At 44.9% G+C, this 20,359-nt stretch overlaps 1 protein-coding gene across 2 annotated transcripts in view; it reads left to right on the plus strand.

Moving 5' to 3' along the window:
- Window positions 1–20,359, plus strand: part of NFATC4 (nuclear factor of activated T cells 4) — a 134,529-nt gene that overhangs the window by 7,834 nt on the left and 106,336 nt on the right. For both annotated transcript variants that reach the window (XM_070944362.1, XM_070944363.1), the window contains exon 2: window positions 15,026–16,007. In XM_070944362.1, coding sequence (XP_070800463.1) covers window positions 15,026–16,007 — 982 coding nt within the window. The remainder of the gene's footprint in view (window positions 1–15,025; window positions 16,008–20,359) is intronic.

Genomic DNA, 20,359 nt, shown 5'->3' on the forward strand with positions numbered 1-20,359 from the left:
AGCCCTTTTACTAGAGTTGCTGGCTGTTAAATTTGGTGTGTGTGTGTGTTTATGTGTGTGAGCGCACATAGTTTGCATTCATAGCATGTGGCATACCACCAGCCACTTGCCTGCCCCAAATCGTCTGTCCATGTGAGAATCTGGGACTTTAAAATCTAAAATTTCCTCGAAAGAGTGTTCTAAATCTGGAGGATTTGTTTTAAGCGCAGAAATTTTCCTACTGGATGTTTCTATCCTTGCTGTAAGTTCTAAAATTGCCTTTCTAGGCAAATGTAAACTGGATGGCGATTAAATCCAAAGCTTTATGAGATGAGGGGATACATACAATAGTCATCCTGAATTACTCCAAACTTAAGAGGCCCAATTTCAGTCTTGCCAATTTTGCAACAAATGGGACATCTGTAAATACAAAACGTGGCTTGATTTAAGATGATGATATCATATTTTCTTTATCTGCTTTCTCCTGTTTGCCTATGGATATATGGGTTTTTTTTCCTAGCCTATCCTCAGAAAAATTTGGAAGAACATTTGATTTGAGGTTAATACTCACCCTCTTCCATCATCTCTTGGTCCTTAATCAGCCTGGAGGAAGAAGTGACAAATTGTCCATCATGATGCACGTTTCATGTTCCACCCTCTATTAGACACTACAGATCTATTTTCTTTCTTCATCACTTTAATCTTTCTGTAGACACCTTCTGCACCCATCATTTATTTTGGTTAAGAATTGTCCTCTGATTAGAATATCTTTTTCCAGGGAGATTCTTGCAGGTTTAACCACCCTGTGCCCCAAACCTGTCTCCCTGGACACTCGAACCTAATTTCTCACAAATGTCCCATATCCATTTATAGAAATGTATGTAATTGTATGGTATATATCAGTGATGGCTAACCTTTTTGCCGTCGCATGCCAAAAGTGGGGGGAGCACAGGGGGTCATGTGTGCACGTGCCCACACCCATAATTCAGTGCGCCCTGCCCCCCTGCACATGTGTGTGTGACCACCCGCGCTCCCCCCGCTTTTGGCACACGATGGCACGGTGGGCCCGATAGGCCCGTTTTTTGCCCTCCCCGGGCTCCAGAGGCTTTCTAGGAGCCTGGGGAGGGCAAAAACGGTCTTCCCCACCCCCCCCGGGAGGCCCTCTGGAGGCCAGAAACAGCTCATTTCCAAACGTCCGGTGGGCCCAGAAGGCCCGAAAATCGGCTGGCCGGCGCACACATGTGCGCCGGAGTGGAGCTAGGTCAACATTTGTGTGCCCACAGATATGGCTCTGCGTGCCTCCTGTGGCATGCGTGCCATAGGTTCGCCATCATGGGTATATATGATGTATGATAGTCTCAGGTCCTGTGTGTGGACAATCATACAACCCAGTTGATAGTTAAAAGTGCCAAAGGTGTGAAGAGGACAGCTAAAGCTAGTTAAGACATTGGCCATACTCTAGTGTTGGTGTTTATTGAAAAAAGGATCTTTTCTCCTGATCTACTTGATGTTATTTAACATAACTTTTGGGGTTGAGGAAGGCTTATTTCAAGAAACATATGAAGAACAGTTACAGCAACTGGGCATGGCTAGTCTAGTGAAGAGAAGGACCAGGGGAGACATGATATCAATGTTCCAATAGCCCTATGATTCTATGTTTTATATAAAGCATCCTTGGTGGGATGGGGCTGAATGGGGTCTCAGCCTTAGCTTTGTTAGGAAAGAATCAGAAAAAAAAAATACTTTGGGCTGGATATCGAAAAGTGGAAACCTCCAACAGTCATTCCTACCTGTTCAAAGAGCTGAAGAAGAGGCATATGAATGACTTCAAGGTCTTTGCAGAGGCATTGCTATATTTAAGAAGAACCTAATTAGCCTCCAGTCCCCTAAAACATATGATGAACGGTTGCAGGAACTGGGCATGGCTAGTCTAGTGAAGAGAAGGACCATGATAGCAGTCTTCCTATATTTGAGGGGCTGTCACGGGGGGGGGGGGGGGCCAAGCTATTTTCTAAAGCATCTGAAGGCCAGACAAAGAATAATGGATGGAAACTGATCAAGGAGAGATTCAACCTGGAAATAAGGAGAAATTTTCTGACAGTGAGAACAGTCAACCAATGGAACAGCTTGCCTTCAGAAGTCGTGGGAGCTTCATCCCTGGAAGCTTTCAAGAAGAGACTGGACTGTCATCTGTCAGAAATGGTGTAGAGTCTCCTGCTTGGGCGGGGGGATGACCTACAAGGTCGCTTCCAACTCTGTTATTCTGTATAATTCTGTATTTATTCTGTATAAGTTTGCACACAAAGGGCTGCTGGGATCCATTTGCTTCACTATTATCAGAGATTTAAGCAACTTTAATATTCCATTGTTCCAGCCAAGACTAAGATGGAACTAGAAACTATTTTGCTATCTGTGGTATTATGAATAAATTTTAGATAATATGGGCTGAAGAACAGGATATACCTAAACTGTTTCAAACATGAGACTAGAGTCACTGTATTTTGGTGCCATAATCATCCAACTGTGGAAGATTAATCAGAACTGAGTATTTACCCTAGAAAGGAAAAAAAGCCTCTTAATAGGTAATCCTGCCTAACTTGTCAGAGATAGCATTGACAAAATCTGTATTAGATAGCCTGGAACAATTGCCACCTAGCTGATCCTTTGTCATTATTGGACAAAGTGATGGAACATGTCTGACTCTTCAACATAAGCTTGGAAGCTGCTGACTATTTGATCTATTCTTGTCGAGAATATATCCTAGGTTAAGAGCTAATAATCTTGGTCATCTTGTAGTTGACTTATTCCAGCTGCTAACTGGGGAGTGTGACTATGTTGGATGTTCTGCTCCTACTCTCTATGGTATTTGAGATGATGACCAATGCAGTCTTTCTGGATTGTTCATCTAGAAGGGACATAGAGTCACCATGTCCATTACTGGTTCTTCCTGTAGGAGCAGGCCCAGAAAATGGTGTTTAAGGACTCGACCATTTCCTCGTGGACTTCACCTGTGGAGTTCTGGGTGGTTTTGTGTTGACTTTGCGTACCTTGGAATTTAAAGTTTTGGAACAGTAGAAGTTCAAATCAGTTGATCCTTAAATCATCTGAGATGGAGATCCTACATTTTCTCAACCTTCTCAACTTTAAGATATGTGGACTTCAGCTCGTAGAATCCTGCCTGAGGAATTCTGGAAATTGAAGTCCACACATCATAAAGTTTCTAAGGTGGAGAAACACTGCTATGGGTGAAAAAAAAATCTGGATAAATAAATATATTTCATTAAAGGTGAAAATGAATTCCCTACTATGACTGATTTGAGGACTTTTCTAGGTTCTGCAGTTGGAAGAAACTCAAATGTCAATAACAGTAAGATTGTGTAAATTCTGTGGTGTTGTGAATTCTCCACAAGGTGCAAGAACATGTGTGAAGCACATACCTATATCCTCTGAATGATTAAAGCAACCACGTCTTTTTCAAAGCTTATATTTAGAAAGCTGCTTTCAGCTGTTTATGTTGTGACTCCGACCCCCGAGCCTGTCCTAACAGAGGGAGAGGACTCAGAAGGTGAAGGAGAGGATTTGGCAAGGCCTCCCTCTCCAGGACCCTCCTCTCTGGCAATGCCTCAGGTTTCCTCCGAAGGCCAAGAGATATGCCAGGAGCAAGGCACTTCGGAGCAGCCGCAGATAGAGAGCGAGGAGGATGAGTTTTGGCTGGATCCCAGACAGCGTCGGAAGGATAAGCGCGCACAGCAGAGAAAGAGGCGTGGGTGGGCCAGAGATTGAGCTGAGTCACTGGACCACACCCCACAAGGGATAAAAGGGGGTGTGTCGGCTATTCAGGCCTTGTGACGGACAAATTAAAAAGCTTGGAAGTCATATTGTGTTTCTAGAACCCTGTTAGAATCTCTTTTTGGATTTCTTCGGACTGGACTTTGACAATTCTTTGCTTTGTGGAATTAATTTGGTATATCGGACTGAGGAGAAAAAACCTCCCTTAGTGAGTAAAATCTCTTGGCAGGCAGTTCATGGGTCGCTGCCAAGTCTGTTATCTTAAAGGAATTCCTGACTGTTTGATTCATTAACTCCTGGCTGTCTGTTTGTATGTGTGCGTGAGACGGGGACAGAACAGTTTATATATGAATGTGCCTGCTAAAAGCTGGATGTGTTTCCTACAACAGAGATGCATTGTGCCCCTATGTACGGTGTTCTATACAGAGGGAAAATTTGTAGCCGAGAGAAAGGATTTGGGTGGATTTACTCACATTCAGTGGTGGGATTCAGCCGGTTTGGGCCAGTTCAGGTGAACCGGTAGTTAAATTGCTGGCTGGCCCCTCCCCGCCCCTTCCAGGAGTCCCCACGCACCCCATTTCTGCTTCCAGGAGGCTGCAGGGAGGCCTACTAGGTCCAAAACGGGGTGCAGGGGGGGTGCGGTGCAGCCCCCCATGGCCCGTTTTCACTCCCAGGCGGCTGCAGGGAGGCCTACTAGGCCCAAAACAGAGCACGGACAGTGGTGTGTCCCCCCCATGAACCGTTTTTGCTCCCAGGGGGGTCTAGGAGACTGAGTGCTGCCTGTCACACCCCCTGACCATGCCCACCATGGCCACACCCACTCAGCCATTCATTAGGGCAGAGAACTGGTTGTTAAATTATTTGAATCCCACCACTGCTCACATTCATCTTAATTTCTTTAAAACCTTAGAATCAGATTGAAAGAGGAGGCTTGATTTACGATGCATATATGTAAAATGCATTCTCTAGATACTGAACAGATTAAAAGAGTGAATAATATCACAATCTTTGTGAGATCAATAGTTCTTCATTCTGTTTTTACTGTTTGTACATATTGTTCTGTCTTTTGATATACGGTACCCAGAGTATATTGGTTTTAAGATGAGTGGTATCTTAAGTATCAGTATTACTATTTAAATATATTAATAATTATTTCACACACCGCTGTTTAAGTAACTCTTGTTTTGTTCATCACAGTGGAGTAATGTAGTTAGAGTATGTTATTCATACTACTGGGGGTTACTTTTTAAAAATGATTTTAACAGTTCAGGTGGTATAAGATATAACAGAACGTATAACAGAATAGCAGAGTTGGAAGGGACCTTGGAGGTCTTCTAGTCCAACCCCCTGCTCAGGCAGGAACTCCTATACCAGAAATGGCTAACCTTTTTTTCCTCGGGTGCTGAAAGCGCATGTGCCTGTGTGACAGTGCATGCACACGTGGCCACCCTCATAATGCAATGGCCCCCATGCCCCCTGCCCCTGTGTGCATGTGCGCACAGCCCCCCCATGCTCCCCTCTGCGCATGCATGCATGACCCCCCCATGTCCCATTTTGGGCCTAGCAGGCCTCCCTGAAGCCTCCTGGAATAAAAAATGGGCCACCGGGGGGAGGGCACCCCACACCCCGTGCTCCTCACCCTGCACACATGCGCGCATGACCCTCCCTGCATATGACCATGCATCTCCCACACGCATGGCAGAGACCTGAAAAATCAGCTGGCTGGCGGGAGGCACATGCGCATCAGTGGTGGGTTGCTCCTGGTTCGCACCAGTTCGCAAGAACCGGTAGTAAAAATTTGTAGTAGTTCGGAGAACCGGTAATAACATTGGCTGGCCATGCCCCCGAACCGGTCCCTGGCCCGGTCACCGCTCGCTTACCCCGCCCATCTCATCAGAGGCTTTTTTTTTACTTTTAAAAGCATTTTTTCTACAACCTCTTTGGCCAAAGAGGTTGTAGAAAAAAAAAATGCCTTTGAAAGCCTCTGGCGATCCCAGCTGAGTTGCCTGATCGTCAGAGGCTTCTAAAAGCATTTTTTTCTGCAACCTCTTAAGGTTGTAGAAAAAATGCTTTTAAAAGTAAAAAAAAAAAAAAAAGTTGGCCACGCCCACCCAGTCTCATATTACCCCCCCACCAAGTCACGCCCACAAAATAAGCCACGCCCACAGAACCGGTAGTAAAAAATTTTAGAACCCACCCCTGATACGCATGCATGGTGGAGCTGACCTAAGGCGACGGCTTGCGTGCCTGCAGAGATGGCTCTGCGTGCCACAGGTGGCACGTGTGCCATAGGTTTGCCATCACGGTCCTATACCATTTCAGACAAATGGTTGTCCAATCTCTTCTTAAAACTGTCAAGTGTTGGAGCATCCACAACTTCTGGAGGCAAGCATTTCCACTGGTTACAGGTAGTCCTCAACCTACGACCACAGTTGAGCCCAAAATTTATGTTGCCAAGTGAGAAATTTGTTAAAGTGAGGTTTGCCCATGTTACGACTTTTCTCACCCCATTTGTTAAGTGAATCACTGCAGTTCTTAAATGAGTAACACAGTTGTTCAATGAATCTGGCTTCCCCATGGACTTTGCTTGTCAGAAGGTCGTAAAAGAGGATCACGTGACTCCTCAACCATCATAAACATGAGTCAGTTGTCAAGCATCCAAATGTAAATCATGTGACCATAGGGATGCTGCAATGGTCATAAGTGTGAAAAATGGTCATAAGTCACTTTTTTCAGTGGCATTGTAGCTAAAATTTTTGAAGCCCACCCCTGCTCTAGATTCCCCATTGACTTTGCTTGTCAGAAGGTCTCAAAAGGCAATTGCATGACCCCAGGATACTGCAACTGTCATAAATATGAACCAGTTGCCAAGCACCTGAATTTTGATCATGTGACCATGAGGGGGCTGCCACTGTTGTGTGAAAAACAGCCATAAGTCACTTTTTCTCAGTGCCATTGTCACTTTGAAAAGTCCCTAAATGAACTGTTGTAAGTTTGAGGACTACCTGTACTTGTTTCTAACCCTTCAGAATATTGGTATAGCTTGAGTGGTTGTGTATATATCAGTGAGAATATTAATGAGAATATATCTGCTGAACAAAACTCCGCATTGGCGACAAGAAGGGCATCCGGCCAGTAAACACCCTGCTAGGTCCATTCAGTTGCCCAGACTCCACCCCACAAGGGATTATGGGGTCGTTAAATGAAGATGATGATGATGTATGTGTGTGTTTGTGTCAGGGGTGAAACCTACTTGCCTTCCCTCCCGGTTCGGAAGTGCTTAGCCGCACACAGACCCTCTGCGCATGCGTAAACCCTTCTGCGCATGTGCAGAGGGTAAAAAACAGGTTACTTCCTGGTTAAAACCAGGAAGTAATGATGACCGGGCGGGTGGGCAGAGCCTCGTGCTGCCGTTGCTACCGGTTCGGCCGAACTGGTCCGAACCAGTAGCATTTAACCCCTAGCTTGTGTCTGTCTGTCTGTCTGTCTGTCTGTCTCTCTGTCTATGTATATGTGTGTGTGTATAGACACACACACAGACACACACATATATACATATCCATCCATATACAGGTGAAACTCAAAAAATTAGAATATCGTGCAAAAGTTCATTTATTTCAGTAATGCAACTTAAAAGGTGAAACTAATATATGAGATAGACTCATTACATGCAAAGCGAGATAGTTCAAGCCTTGATTTGTTATAATTTTGATGATTATGGCTTACAGCTCATGAAAACCCCAAATTCACAATCTCAGAAAATTAGAATATTACATGAAATCAATAAAAGAAGGATTGTACATAGAACAATATCGGACCTCTGAAAAGTATAAGCATGCATTCAGTACTTGGTTTGGGCCCCTTTTGCATCAATTACTGCCTCAATGCGGCATGGCATGGATGCTATCAGCCTGTGGCACTGCTGAGGTGTTATGGAAGACCAGGATGCTTCAATAGCGGCCTTCAGCTCTTCTGCATTGTTCGGTCTCATGTCTCTCATCTTTCTCTTGGCAATGCCCCATAGCTTCTCTATGGGGTTCAGGTCAGGCGAGTTTGCTGGCCAATCAAGCACAGTAATCCCATGGTCATTGAACCAGGTTTTAGTACTTTTGGCAGTGTGGGCAGGTGTCAAGTCCTGCTGGAAAATGAAGTCAGCATCCCCATAAAGCTCTTCTGTGGAAGGAAGCATGAAGTGCTCCAAAATCTCCTGGTAGACGGCTGCGTTGACCCTGGACTTAATGAAGCACAGTGGACCAACACCAGCAGATGACATGGCTCCCCAAATCAACACAGACTGTGGAAACTTCACACTGGATTTCAAGCATCTTGCAGTGTGTGCCTCTCCATTCTTCCTCCAGACTCTGGGTCCTTGGTTTCCAAATGAGATGCAAAAGTTACTCTCATCAGAAAAGAGGACTTTGGACCACTGAGCAACAGACCAGTTCTTTTTGTCTTTAGCCCAGGTAAGATGCTTCTGACATTGTTTGTTGTTCAGGAGCGGCTTGACAAGAGGAATACGACATTTGAAGCCCATGTCCAGGATCCGTCTGTGTGTGGTGGCTCTTGATGCACTGACTCCAGCCTCAGTCCACTCCTTGTGAAAGTCCCCAAGACTTTTGAATGGCCTTTTCCTGACAATCCTCTTCAGGCTGCGGTCATCCCTGCTGCTTGTGCACCTTTTTCTTCCACACTTTTCCCTTCCACATAACTTTCTATTAATGTGCTTTGATACAGCACTTTGGGAACATCCAACTTCTTTTGCAATTACCTTTTGAGGCTTTCCCTCCTTATGGAGGGTGTCACTGATGGTTTTCTGCACAACTGTCAGGTCAGCAGTCTTTCTCATGATTGTGATTCCTACTGAACCAGACTGAGAGACCATTTAAAGGCTCAGGAACCCTTTGCAGGTGTTATGGCTTAATTAGCTGATTAGAGTGGGACACTTTGAGCCTAGAATATTGAACCTTTTCACAATATTCTAATTTTCTGAGATTGTGAATTTGGGGTTTTCATGAGCTGTAAGCCATAATCATCAAAAGTATGACAAATCAAGGCTTGAACTATCTCGCTTTGCATGTAATGAGTCTATCTCATATATTAGTTTCACCTTTTAAGTTGCATTACTGAAATAAATGAACTTTTGCATGATATTCTAATTTTTCGAGTTTCACCTGTATATACACACATACACACATCATCATCATCTTATATATAGAGTATATATAAGTTTATATATAAGAAGCAGACATCCTGTGAGCTCCGGAACTTAAAAGTTTAAAATTTTAAAATAATTAAAATTTTATTTTACTAAGCTTTCGTCAGCCATCTGCTGACATCGTCAGAGTATTAAACTACCATTACAGAGATCTCTGCCTTTATATGCCATTAATCAATTTGGCCCTTGCACGTGTAATAGGCCCTTCCAGCCGTCTCCCACTTGTAATCAGCTGTGTTGTTTTTGCTGTCATGCTGGATGATGGAGGCTTAATTCCATCATTTCCATTGCAATTGTTAAGTGAGCCCTGCCAGATTTAATTACTTTTTTTTACCATGACCTTTTAAGCAAATCTTCATAGTTGTTAAGTGAATCATGCAGTTGTTAAGCAAATCCTGCTTCCCCCATTGTTGAAGGTCACAAAAGGTGATCACAGGACTCTGGGATGCTGGAACCATTCTAAATACGAGTCATTGGCCAAGCACCCAAATTTTGATCAGGTGACCTTGGGAACGCTGCTACAGTCACAGGTGTGAGGACGGGTTGTAGTTTTTTTTCACCGCTATTGCAACTTTGCTGCTGTCACTAAACAAATGGTTGTAAGTTGCAAATCTGACATAAGGGAAGTTGGAATATGATTGAATCTTCCTTCTAGAAAGTTAAAATACCTCTCCAGATGAACTGGGATGGCAATATTTTAAATATTTAAATATAAACGGTTGCAAGAACTGGGCATGGCTAGTCTAGTGAAGAGAAGGACCAGGGGAGACATACTAGCAGTGTTTCAATATTTGAGGGGCTACCACAGAGAGGAGGGTGTCAAGGTATTTTCCAAAGCACCTGAAGGCCAGACAAGGAATAATGTAGGTGAAGGTAGGTGAAATGAGGACCCAGTTTGTGGGGGCAATAAGCTGACTTTGTATAAAATATACAAAAGAATGAAGGCTATTGCTTAACGCATTGTAAGCCGCCCTGAGTCTCCGGAGAAGGGCGGCATATAAATCAAATTAAAAAAAAAATAAAAATGGATGGAAACTGATCAAGGAGAGATTCAACCTAGAAATAAGGAGAAATTTTCTGAAGTGAGAACAATCAACCAATGGAACAGAAGTTGCCTTCAGAAGTTGTGGGAGCTTCATCCCTGGAGGCTTTCAAGAAGAGGTTGGACTGCCATCTGTCAGAAATGGTGTAGGGTCTCTTGCTTGGGTGTGGGATTGGACTAGATGACCTACAAGATCCCTTCCAACTCTATTAATCTGTATCTAAATCGAGAACTACCTGTATTTATCTTACTGAAAGAACGGTTGGATCTTATAAATGGGGCCTTTTTGGTAGTGGGTCCTTGCTTGTGAAAAATATCCTCTTCTTTGCTGGCCTTCAGGAAAACTCCAGGGCCTGATGTCATAATATTTGTTGGCTTTTCCAGATACGGTGCATGTGATTGCTGGAAGTTCTCCCACTCGCTCCCTTGCCTTTATTGATTTAAAACAAAGAAAACCACTTTTCCTTCCTTTGTTTTGCTTTCGCCAGGCAATGCTGTAGGCACGTTCCCCCTTTTTTAAAGGCAGGGGGGCGGGAGTCTTTTAAAGCAAATGCTACCATGGAGAAGGGGGTTTCGGCTGTCAAAATGCCAAGGCAGGCACAGGAAATGGTGTTGCATAGAAAGCCAAGGACAAACTCAACTCAATGCGGAGGGAGGGAAGCAGGCTGGTGGGAAACCGGATTGGGTTAAATTGCGCCTTGGGTCTCCAGAGCTTAGCCCTAGCTAGCAAGAGCAGATGAAATCAAGGGAAGTAGGAAAACTTTAAATTGGAAGCAGATTTTTTGCAAAGGAGGGAGGCTGAGCTGCAGGACATGGAGGAAGGGAGAGAAAGACGGGAAATTGAACAAATCAATGTTCTTCCCTCCCTCCCTTTTTCTTCCCCCTTCTTATGTTGATCCAAATGTTTGTTTCTTCTAGGAAAATCAACCCCTTTCTCTATTGTCGGTGGTTTTCCTAACCAACTGTTTATAACCCCGAGAGTCAGAGGCTGGAACGTGGGCTCTTGGCATAAGGAGAAGGCCACGAGCTGAAATCTGGGTGACTAATCTCCGAACGAGGGAGCTCGTTTTCCCCGTCTTTCTTTTAGGACTCTTGGCTCTGGTGTCAAGTTGAGGCCAGGATTGCATAGTTGACATTTCATGTGGCTAGCCTGTGGGTTTGTTTATTTACTAGTTAGATTGGTAGCTTCTCCAGGAGCTTCTCTGTGTTCGTTATTATCTCGCTCACAAACACCCTGTGAGGTGGGTTGGATTGGGGGGGGGGGAGAGACAGACAGAGACAGAGAGACAGACAGAGACAGAGAGGGACAGAGGGAGTGAGAGAGAGAGTGAGAGAGAAAAAGAGAGAGACAGAGAGAGAGGGATGGAGGGAGAGAGAGAGAGACAGAGAGAAAGAGAGACAGAGAGGGAGAAGGAGAGAGAGAGAAGTAGAGGGGAGAGAGAGAGACAGAGAGAAAGAGAGAGACGGAGGGAGAGGGAGAGAGAGAGGGAGGGAGAGAGAGAGGGGGAGAGAGAGGGGGAGGGAGAGAGAGACAGAGAGAAATTGGCCCAAAGTCATCTAGTGGATTTCAGTGCTTATGGATGTACATGGACCATGACGTACGTCCATAATTGAGCCCAAAATTGCTGTTGCTAAGAAAGGCAGTTGTTAAGTGAATTTTGGCCCATTTTATGACCTTTCTTGCCACAGTGGTTAAGTGAATCCCTGCAGCTGTTAAGTTAGTCACACGGTTGTTAAGTGAATCTGACTTCCCCATTGACTTTTGTTTGTCAGAAGATCACAAAAGATGATCACGTGATCCCAGGATGCTTGCAACCATCGTAGATGTGGGTCAGTTGCTAAGCTTCTCAGTTTTGATCAGGTGACCATGGGGAAGTGGCAACTGTCATAAGTGTGAAAAGCGCTCCTAAGTCACTTTTTCTCAGTGCTGTTGTAAGTGCAAACGGTCCCTAAACGAACCGTTGTAAGTTGAGGACTACCTGTAGTTTCATTCACCACAGTCTGTGCTTAAAGCTCTGCATTTCTGTAAACCTACACGTCTGTTCACATTCACAACAGAAGTGGCTGTGTTCATTTTTACAGACTGGAGGACTAGAAACTTGAGCTTTCAAAAACAACTGGCTCTTCTTTCAAAAAAGCTGTAATAGTATTGTATTCAATTCTGAGGAATCATTTGTGGTTTCTCTCTTTTCCTGTGTCTGAGCCTTAACCACTATCTCATACTCTTTCTCTGTAGGCCTATTCGGTGTTAGCAATGACTAATGCAGAAATTTACACAGTATATAGATGAGCAACATATAATATTGTTCTAGATTGCTCACTATTTGAATGAATGATATCCGATGATGTAGTTATATGTCCATTAAGGAGTCTATTTCAAAGACCCAGGAAAAGAACTCCAATAGTCTTCTGGAGGCCTGGCCCATCATTTGTACAAGGTAGTCTTTGCATTACAACAGTTCATTTAGTGACCATTTGAAGTTATAATACCGTGTTTCCCTGAAAATAAGACCCTTTCTTATATTTTTTTGAACCCTGAAATAAGTGCTTGGCCTTATTGCCATGCACTCAAAAGCCCGATTGGGCTTATTATCAGGGGATGTCTTATTTTGGAGGAAACAGGGTATTAATTTTTGCTCCAAATGATGCATTATGGCTTATTTTCCAGTTAGGTCTTATTTTGGGAGAAATACAGTACTAAACACCTCCGTCTGCTGATGATCTTAAGCTTGGGACTCATTTTTGGGGTAGGGCTTATATTACGAGCATCCTGAAAAATCATGCTAGGCCTTATTTTCCGGCTGGGTGTTATTTTCGGGGAAACAGGGCAGTACTGAAAAAAGTGATTTATGACCACTTTTCCACACTTACAACCATTGCAGTATTCCCATGGTCATGTAATTAAGAGCCCTGGTGGCGCAGCAGACTAAAGCACTGTTATTAACATCAGTTGCCTGCAATTACTGCAAGTTCAAATCTCACCAGGCTCAAGGTTGACTCAGCCTTCCATCCTTTCAAAGGTAGGTGAAATGAGGACCCAGATTGTGGGGGCAATAAACTGACTTTGTATAAAATATACAAAAGTAGGAAGGCTATTGCTTAATGCATTGTAAGCCACCCTGAGTCTCCGGAGAAGGGCGACATATAAATCAAATTAAAAAAAAAATCAATTCAGTCTATTACTGTCATAGACTAGAGACCAGAACAAATAAAAACACTCAGTAAATATACAATTAAAAAATCTATAAAATAATACAAAACAACTAAAATCTATGATAAAACCCAGTTGGTCATGTAATGAAAATTCAGACCTTTGGCAACTGACTCTCATTTATGATGGTTGCAGTGTCCTGGAGTCATGTGATCCCCTTTCGCGACCTTCTGACAAGCAAAGTCAATGGGATAGCTGGATTCACTTAACAACCTTGTTACTCATTTAACAACTGCAATGGTTCACTTAGCAACTGTGGCATGAAAGGTCGTAAAATGGGGCAAAAGTAACTGAGCCAATGTCTCACTTAGCAGCAGAAATTTTGGGTTCAGTTATGGTCGTAAATCAAGGATTATCTGTAATCTGGACCAAGAAGAAAAAAAACCTGGCAATGAAAATGTATAAGGCGTTGGTGGAATTCATTGTTACAAGATATAAATGGATCTAATTGCACAGATGTTTTGGGTTTAAATAAGAGAAGTGTTCATCTAATGAAGTGTTTGTCAACCTTGTGAACTTGAAAATGTGTGGACTTCAACTCCCAGAATTCCCCATCATCAACTTTTAACAACCCCATAATCCCTTGCAGGGTGGAGTCTGGACAACTGAAAGGAGCCAGCAGAATGTTTAATGGCCAGATGCCTTCCCCATCGCCAATGCAGAGTTTTGTTCAGCAGATATATTCTCATTGTGCCCAGAGAGAGAAATATCTGCCTCTACCTAGGATCGAAAACAGAGCCTCCTGATTGTGAGGTGAGAACTCCACCTCTAGGCCACCGCACCACTCCCTCCCAGAATTCCCCATCTAGCTGGGAAATTCTGGGAGTTGAAGTCCATACACCTTCAAGTTCCCAAAGGTGACAAACACTGACCTAAATTCTAGGGATCTCGTCTCCAGACCATTATTAGCACCAAAACACTAAAAGTAGAACCATCATATACTGCAGTGATAAAGGTAGTCCTCAACTTATAACCTTTCATTTAGTGACCATTCAAAGTTACAATGGTACTGAAAAAAAGTGATTTATCACTGTTTTCCCCACTTATGACCATCACAGCATCCCTGTGGTCATGTAATCAAAATTCAGATGCTTGGCAACTGATTCATATTTATGACGGTTGCAGTGTGTCATGGTCATGTGCAACCTTCCCCTTTTGTGACCTTCCGACAAGCAAAGCCAGACTCATTTAACAACTATGTTACTAACTTAACAACAGCAGTGATTCACTCAGGGGTGAAATCTACTTACCTTCCCTACCAGTTCAGAAATGCACGCTCCTTGCGTGTCACGTGCAATTTTAGACCCTCTGGGCATGCGCAAAGACTTCTGCACATGTGCAGAGGGTCAAAAACAGGTTACTTCCTGGTTAAAGCCAGGAAGTAATGACATCCGGGCGGGTGGGTGGAGCCTTGTGCTGCTGCCGCTACCGGTTCTCCGAACCATGCGCCACCACCGCTATTGGTTCGCCTGAACCAGTGTGAACCAGTAGCATTTCACCCCTGGATTCACTTAACCACTGTGGCAAGAAAGGTCGTACAATGAGGCAAAACTCCCTTAACAACTGTCTCGCTTAACAACAGAAGTTTCAGGCTTCGTTGTAGTCCTATGTCGAGGAATATCTGTCTATCTTTAATGCTCCAATACAGGTGGGAGCTAGAAGTCAGTGGTAATTATTTCCAGATTGCCTTTCCTGAGAATTTCCATGAGGAAATTTCTTGGACCAGCCGACTCTGTGATTTAGTCCAACAGAGGAACTCTTAATTCACACTTTCTGTCTTTTTTTACAGACTTGGAAGCAGACAATCTCCCTGGCTATTGTTCACTTACCCTTGGAGACCCTCCGCCTTATGCCTCTCCTTTGGGTATCCCATGTCCTATGCATCTTGGAGGGGCCCGTGCTGGCATGCACTCTCCTCCACCCCGTCCCGCCAACTTGGATGGCGACACCTTCGAGAGCCAACCGGCCCGGCAGGTGCGGCTGGGAGGTTCCTGGGTGCTCGAATGCCCCAGCATTCAAATCACCACCATCTCTCCAAGCCAACGGACCGATGAAGATGAATGGGACTCTTCTCCTCGGGACTATCTCTTGCTGGAGGCTTTTGGGGGTTACCGGGAAGCGGCTCCTTCTTCTGGATTCTTCACCCCAAGTCCTGCTAGCAGTGGAAGTGTCTCCCCGTGGAGCTTCTTTTCGGATGATGAGGCCCCTGCTGGAGATGACGTGGAACACGAGGTAAATGAGGCTGCAGCTCGTTTTGCCCTTAGTTCACCCTTGGGCTCACCCCGAGCATCTCCCAAGCCGTGGTTGTCCCCTGAAGAATCCTGGCCAACTTACAGTATCAGCTACTCCCCAAGTCGGGGAACGGAGGATACGTGGCTGCTTCTTGGACCGCGACCATCATCCCCCTGCGGCAAAAGACGCTACTCCAGCTCGGAGACGCATTCTTCTGTATCTCCGTGCCTCTCCCGGAGGGCTAGTCTTGGTGAGGAGGCACCAGGGGACACCTTGGAATCGAGCAACGAAGTGGTCCCATTTAATTGCCCTGCTGCACGGCTGGTGGAAAGCATCCCTCAAAAAGCTCGCAAGACCTCAACCGAGCAGACAGTGGCCCGGAAGGAGGAAGGGAGCTGCAATGGAGAAGATGTGGGTGGTGGCCCCATGGGTAGCGGGGGACTTGGAATCGCCCGCAAAGAAGGGATGGATTATCTGGCTGTGCCGTCCCCCTTGTCCTGGTCCAAAGCTCGTCTTGGAGGCCACAGTCCTCTCTTCAGGTATGTGAGGTTCATGTGAGACAGGAGAACTTCCATTTCTTGTCAAGACATGCAAACTTTGGCAGATCGAATCTTACTAGGGTCAAGGTTGACTCAGCCTTCCATCCTTCCGAGGTTGGTAAAATGAGGATTGTTGGGGGCAAGATGTGACATTTTTAGGGATCTGTCAGACAGATGCCACGAAGTGAGACATGATGGGGGAATAGCACATTATTGGCTCTATAACTCCAGGGTGTGTTAAACCAACACTGATTGCCCTCCATTTATCAAATACAGGTAGTCCTTGACTTACAACCATTTGTTTAATGACCGTTTGAAGTTACAATGGCACTGAAAAAAAAGTGACATGACCGTTTTTCACACTTATGACCTTTGCAATATCCCCATGTTCATGTGATCAAAATTTGGACACTTGGCAACTGGCTCATATTTATGATGGTTGTAGTGTCCCGTGTGATTTTCTTTTGTGACCTTCTGACCAGCAAAGTCAATCCAGATTCACTTAACGACTGTGCCACTCATTTAACGCCTGCAATGATTCACTTAACAACTGTGGCAAGAAAGGTCGTAAAGGCTGTCTCGCTTAGCAACATAATTTTTGGGCTTAGTTGTGGTCATAAATCAAGGACTACCTGCAATTGAATGCTATTGTGATTGGTCCTCGCCATGACTTAATGACATGATTTATCCCCTTGGTGTCCAGGCATTGTTTCCTTGCATTTAAAGCTGAGTTGCACACTCCTTTCAGAGAAAATCTGCTAAATTCACCTTGCAGCTGCTGGCATATCACTGTGGTACCAGGCATTCTGACCTAGGCTTCCTTAGAAATTAAACAGCACAAACCTAGTCCCGGGAAACCTCTTTAATTCATACAGCTGTAAATGACTTTCATTTACAGTCTGCAAGGCTTGATAAACAGTCTTTCAGAGGAAGTTTATCAACACCCACCTATCTCACGTGGAAAGCTGCCAAAGAGCTAATTTCCAGACGCAGGGCAAGGCCAAACTTGGCACACAGTCACAAACAGAATTTTCAAATCTTGAATTGGCCAAATGAACTAATTGCTTCCTGCAAAAGCTCACATCCCGTTCGCTTCTCTTTTATGTCTTATGGGAGGGGCCAATCATCTCCAAGCCTTACTCCCAAGTTGACCCTGTTTCCTTAATTGTTGCTGTCTCCTGGCAGCTCTGAGCATGCGCACTGGGAAGCATGCACACTCGCTGATGTCAGACTCTGGAGACTCTGGAGGCAGCAAAGAACTACCAGATGGCCTTGGCCCCCTCTCTGCCTCTGACTCAGAGCCATTGTCCGAGCCTTCCCCAGACTCCAGGACTGGCCCACGTCCCTCCCCAACCTCTTCACTGTCCGGATCTGCTGCCAGCTTTGCTGGCCGCTGGCGGGCCACAACACCAGGCTGGCATACCTGGAGGGAGGAGCCTACACAGTTGTGGCATGCCACCAACATGGGCAAACACTAGCAATTTAAGTTCTTTTTATTGGGAGCGACCACGAAGTAGTGGAAGAATAACCTGATTTCTTGGGAAGCAAATAAGCCATGATTGACTGCCAATTCTTTTGCTTTCAGGTCTCTTCCACAAAGGGCAAACCCTGATTGGCTCTGCGTGAATGCCATAGATTTGCAAAACAAAACTGTGCTCAGTTTACTAATAACTCTCAAAGCAGCCATGATCAGGAGGACCATTACTTCCCTCTGTCTCCGCCTTACTCCCAAATCCTTTAAAAATTAAAAAAAAAAGGACTTCTTTTGGTAAACATTTGGCCACCCCTGGTTTATAGGGACAGACTTTGCAAGGAGAAAGTTTTCTGCAAAGTTTGCAAGGATAAAGTTTTCTGCCTTTCTTCCTGATCCATAGAAAGTTACAGCCTCTTCAATTAGGCCGCACAGGCAGTGGTGGGATTCAGCCGGTTCGGGCCGGTTTGGGAGAACCGGTTGTTAAATTGCTGGTTGGCCCCACCCCTGCCCTGCCCCTTTCAGGAGTCCCCACATGCCCCGTTTTGGCTGTCAGGTAAGTGCAGGCCCAAAACGGGGCGCGGGGGGAGCGGCACCCCCCCTGCAGCCTGTTTTTGCTCTCAGGAGGCTGCAGGAGGCCGAGTGCTGCCTGTCACACTCCCTGGCCATGCCCACCCAGGCAGTCATTAGGGTAGAGAACCGGTTGTTAAATTATTTGAATTCCATCACTGCACACAGGTCTGTACACTGGTTTCTTTCTGGATTATTTATGTTCTCGATTACAGAAATCAACTTACAAAAGTTCATTTAATGATTGTTTGAAGTTACAACAGCATTGAAAAAAGTGACTTATGATCTGAGGGGTCCTTGGTGCTCTCTGAGCTCGCTTGCTTTCTTGCAGACATTTCATTACCCAAACTAGGTAACTAGTTACCTAGCTAGCACTGATGATGTCACCAAACTAGATAACATCATCAGAGCTTGCTAGGTAACTGATGATGTTACCTAGTTTGGATAATGAAATGTTTGCAAGAAAACAAGCAATCTCAGAGAGCATCAAGCACCCCTCAAGTCAATCCTCAGCTATAAATATTCTCCTTTATTAGTGACCATTTCTCATGTTTATGACCATTGCAGCATCCCCATGATCAAAATTCAGATGCTTGGCCACTGACTCATATTTATGTCCTGGGGGTCAGGTCATCACCTGACAAGCAAAGTCAATGGGGAAGCCAGATTCACTTAGCAACCGTGTTACTAACTCAGGGGTCAGCAACCTGTGGCTCTCGAGACGTATGTGGCTCTTTCACCCCTCTGCTGCGGCTCCCTGTCACTCAAAATATGCATCACAACCGCCAATGTGTGACACCCGCCGGCACACAATTTATTGAGCATTTCAATAACCATGGATAAATCCAAGAAAAGAAAAGTTTCAGAAGAAAACAGAACATTTAATTCAACTACATATGCTAGTTTTGTGTTCGCTCAAAAAATAGTCAGGCACGGGAAGGGTTTTGTGGCTCCCGGTGTTTTCTTTTTTGTGGGAAATGGGTCCAAATGGCTCTTTGAGTATTTAAGGTTGCAGACCCCTGTACTAACTTAAGAACGGCAGGGATTCACTTAACCGCTGTGGGAAGAAAGGACGTAAAATGGGGCAAGACTCACTTAACAAATGTCTCGCTTAGTAACATAAATTTTGGGCTCAATTGTGGTTGTAAATCAAGGACTACCTGTACCAGGGGTGAAATTTAGCAGGTTCTGACAGGTTCTGGAGAACCGGTAGCAGACATTTTGAGTAGTTCGGAAAACCGGCAAATACCACCTCTGGCTGGCCCCAGAGTGGGGTGGGAATAGAGATTTTGCAGTATCCTTTCCCCAGGAGTGGGGAGGGAATGGAGACTTTGCAATATCCTTTCCCCAGGAATGGGGAGGGAATGGGGATTTTGCAGTATCCTTCCCTTGCCACGTCCACCAAGCCACACTCACAGAACTGGTAGTAAAAAAATTTGAATTCCACCACTCACTTGTACCCATTCTTCAGGATCACGATCATCAACTTGCTTTTTAAAATCCTCCTTCATCCCTACCCTACAGGGGTGGTATTCACTTACCTTCGCTACTAGTTCGCAAATGTGAGAGCGCACAGGGCCTTCCACACATGCACAGAGCATCAAAAACGTGGACAAATGGGACATGATTATGTCCAGGCGGAGCCACCTGCAGCCACCACTACGGGTTTACCCAAACCGGATGAATACCACCACTGCTACCCTACCAAGACACTAGTTAGGCGTGGGACTTTTGTCCAAAAAACTTTTGCCTGATCATAGCTCTCATTCCCCTCCCCTAATTTTAATTCCTTTGGCTCAGGGCAATGGGGTAAATGGGGCACCCGGAATCTCCATTCTTTTGGCTATCTTCAAACCAGCCGGCCTGACTTTGCCATTTGTGGCTCCGTCAGCCTTTTGGTCTGACTGCCAGTGGGTCTGTTGTATAAAACAACCTGTCAAGCCAGCCCAGGCAGAAAAGGCTGATGTCTCCTGTTACACATCCCAGATCCCAGCTCCAGGGCTGTTGAGATGGGTTGCTGGCATAAACAGACCGTGGTTCATTCCCTGTTAAGGTAAGCAGTTGGATCGGAAGAATTTTGCCTGCATGGTAGATCAGCCGTCTTCCTTTTGTGCATGGCGCCAGTCCCTTTTTATAATTCCACAGTTCAGGGTCATCTTAATTCTATACTAAACCCCATCGGGTTTTTGTTGTTGTTGTTGTTGTTTGTAAAGAAACGCTGCTTAGAATTTTTAAAGTCCTTTTTGAAATGTATCTGAGTCATCAGAATAACAGAGTTGGAAGGGACTTTGGAGGTCTTCTAGTCCAACCC

The sequence above is a fragment of the Pituophis catenifer genome, unplaced genomic scaffold (genome assembly GCF_029215685.1).
Source record: "Pituophis catenifer annectens isolate HBS135680 unplaced genomic scaffold, rPitCat1.0.hap2 SCAF_5, whole genome shotgun sequence".
NCBI lineage: Eukaryota > Metazoa > Chordata > Lepidosauria > Squamata > Colubridae > Pituophis > Pituophis catenifer.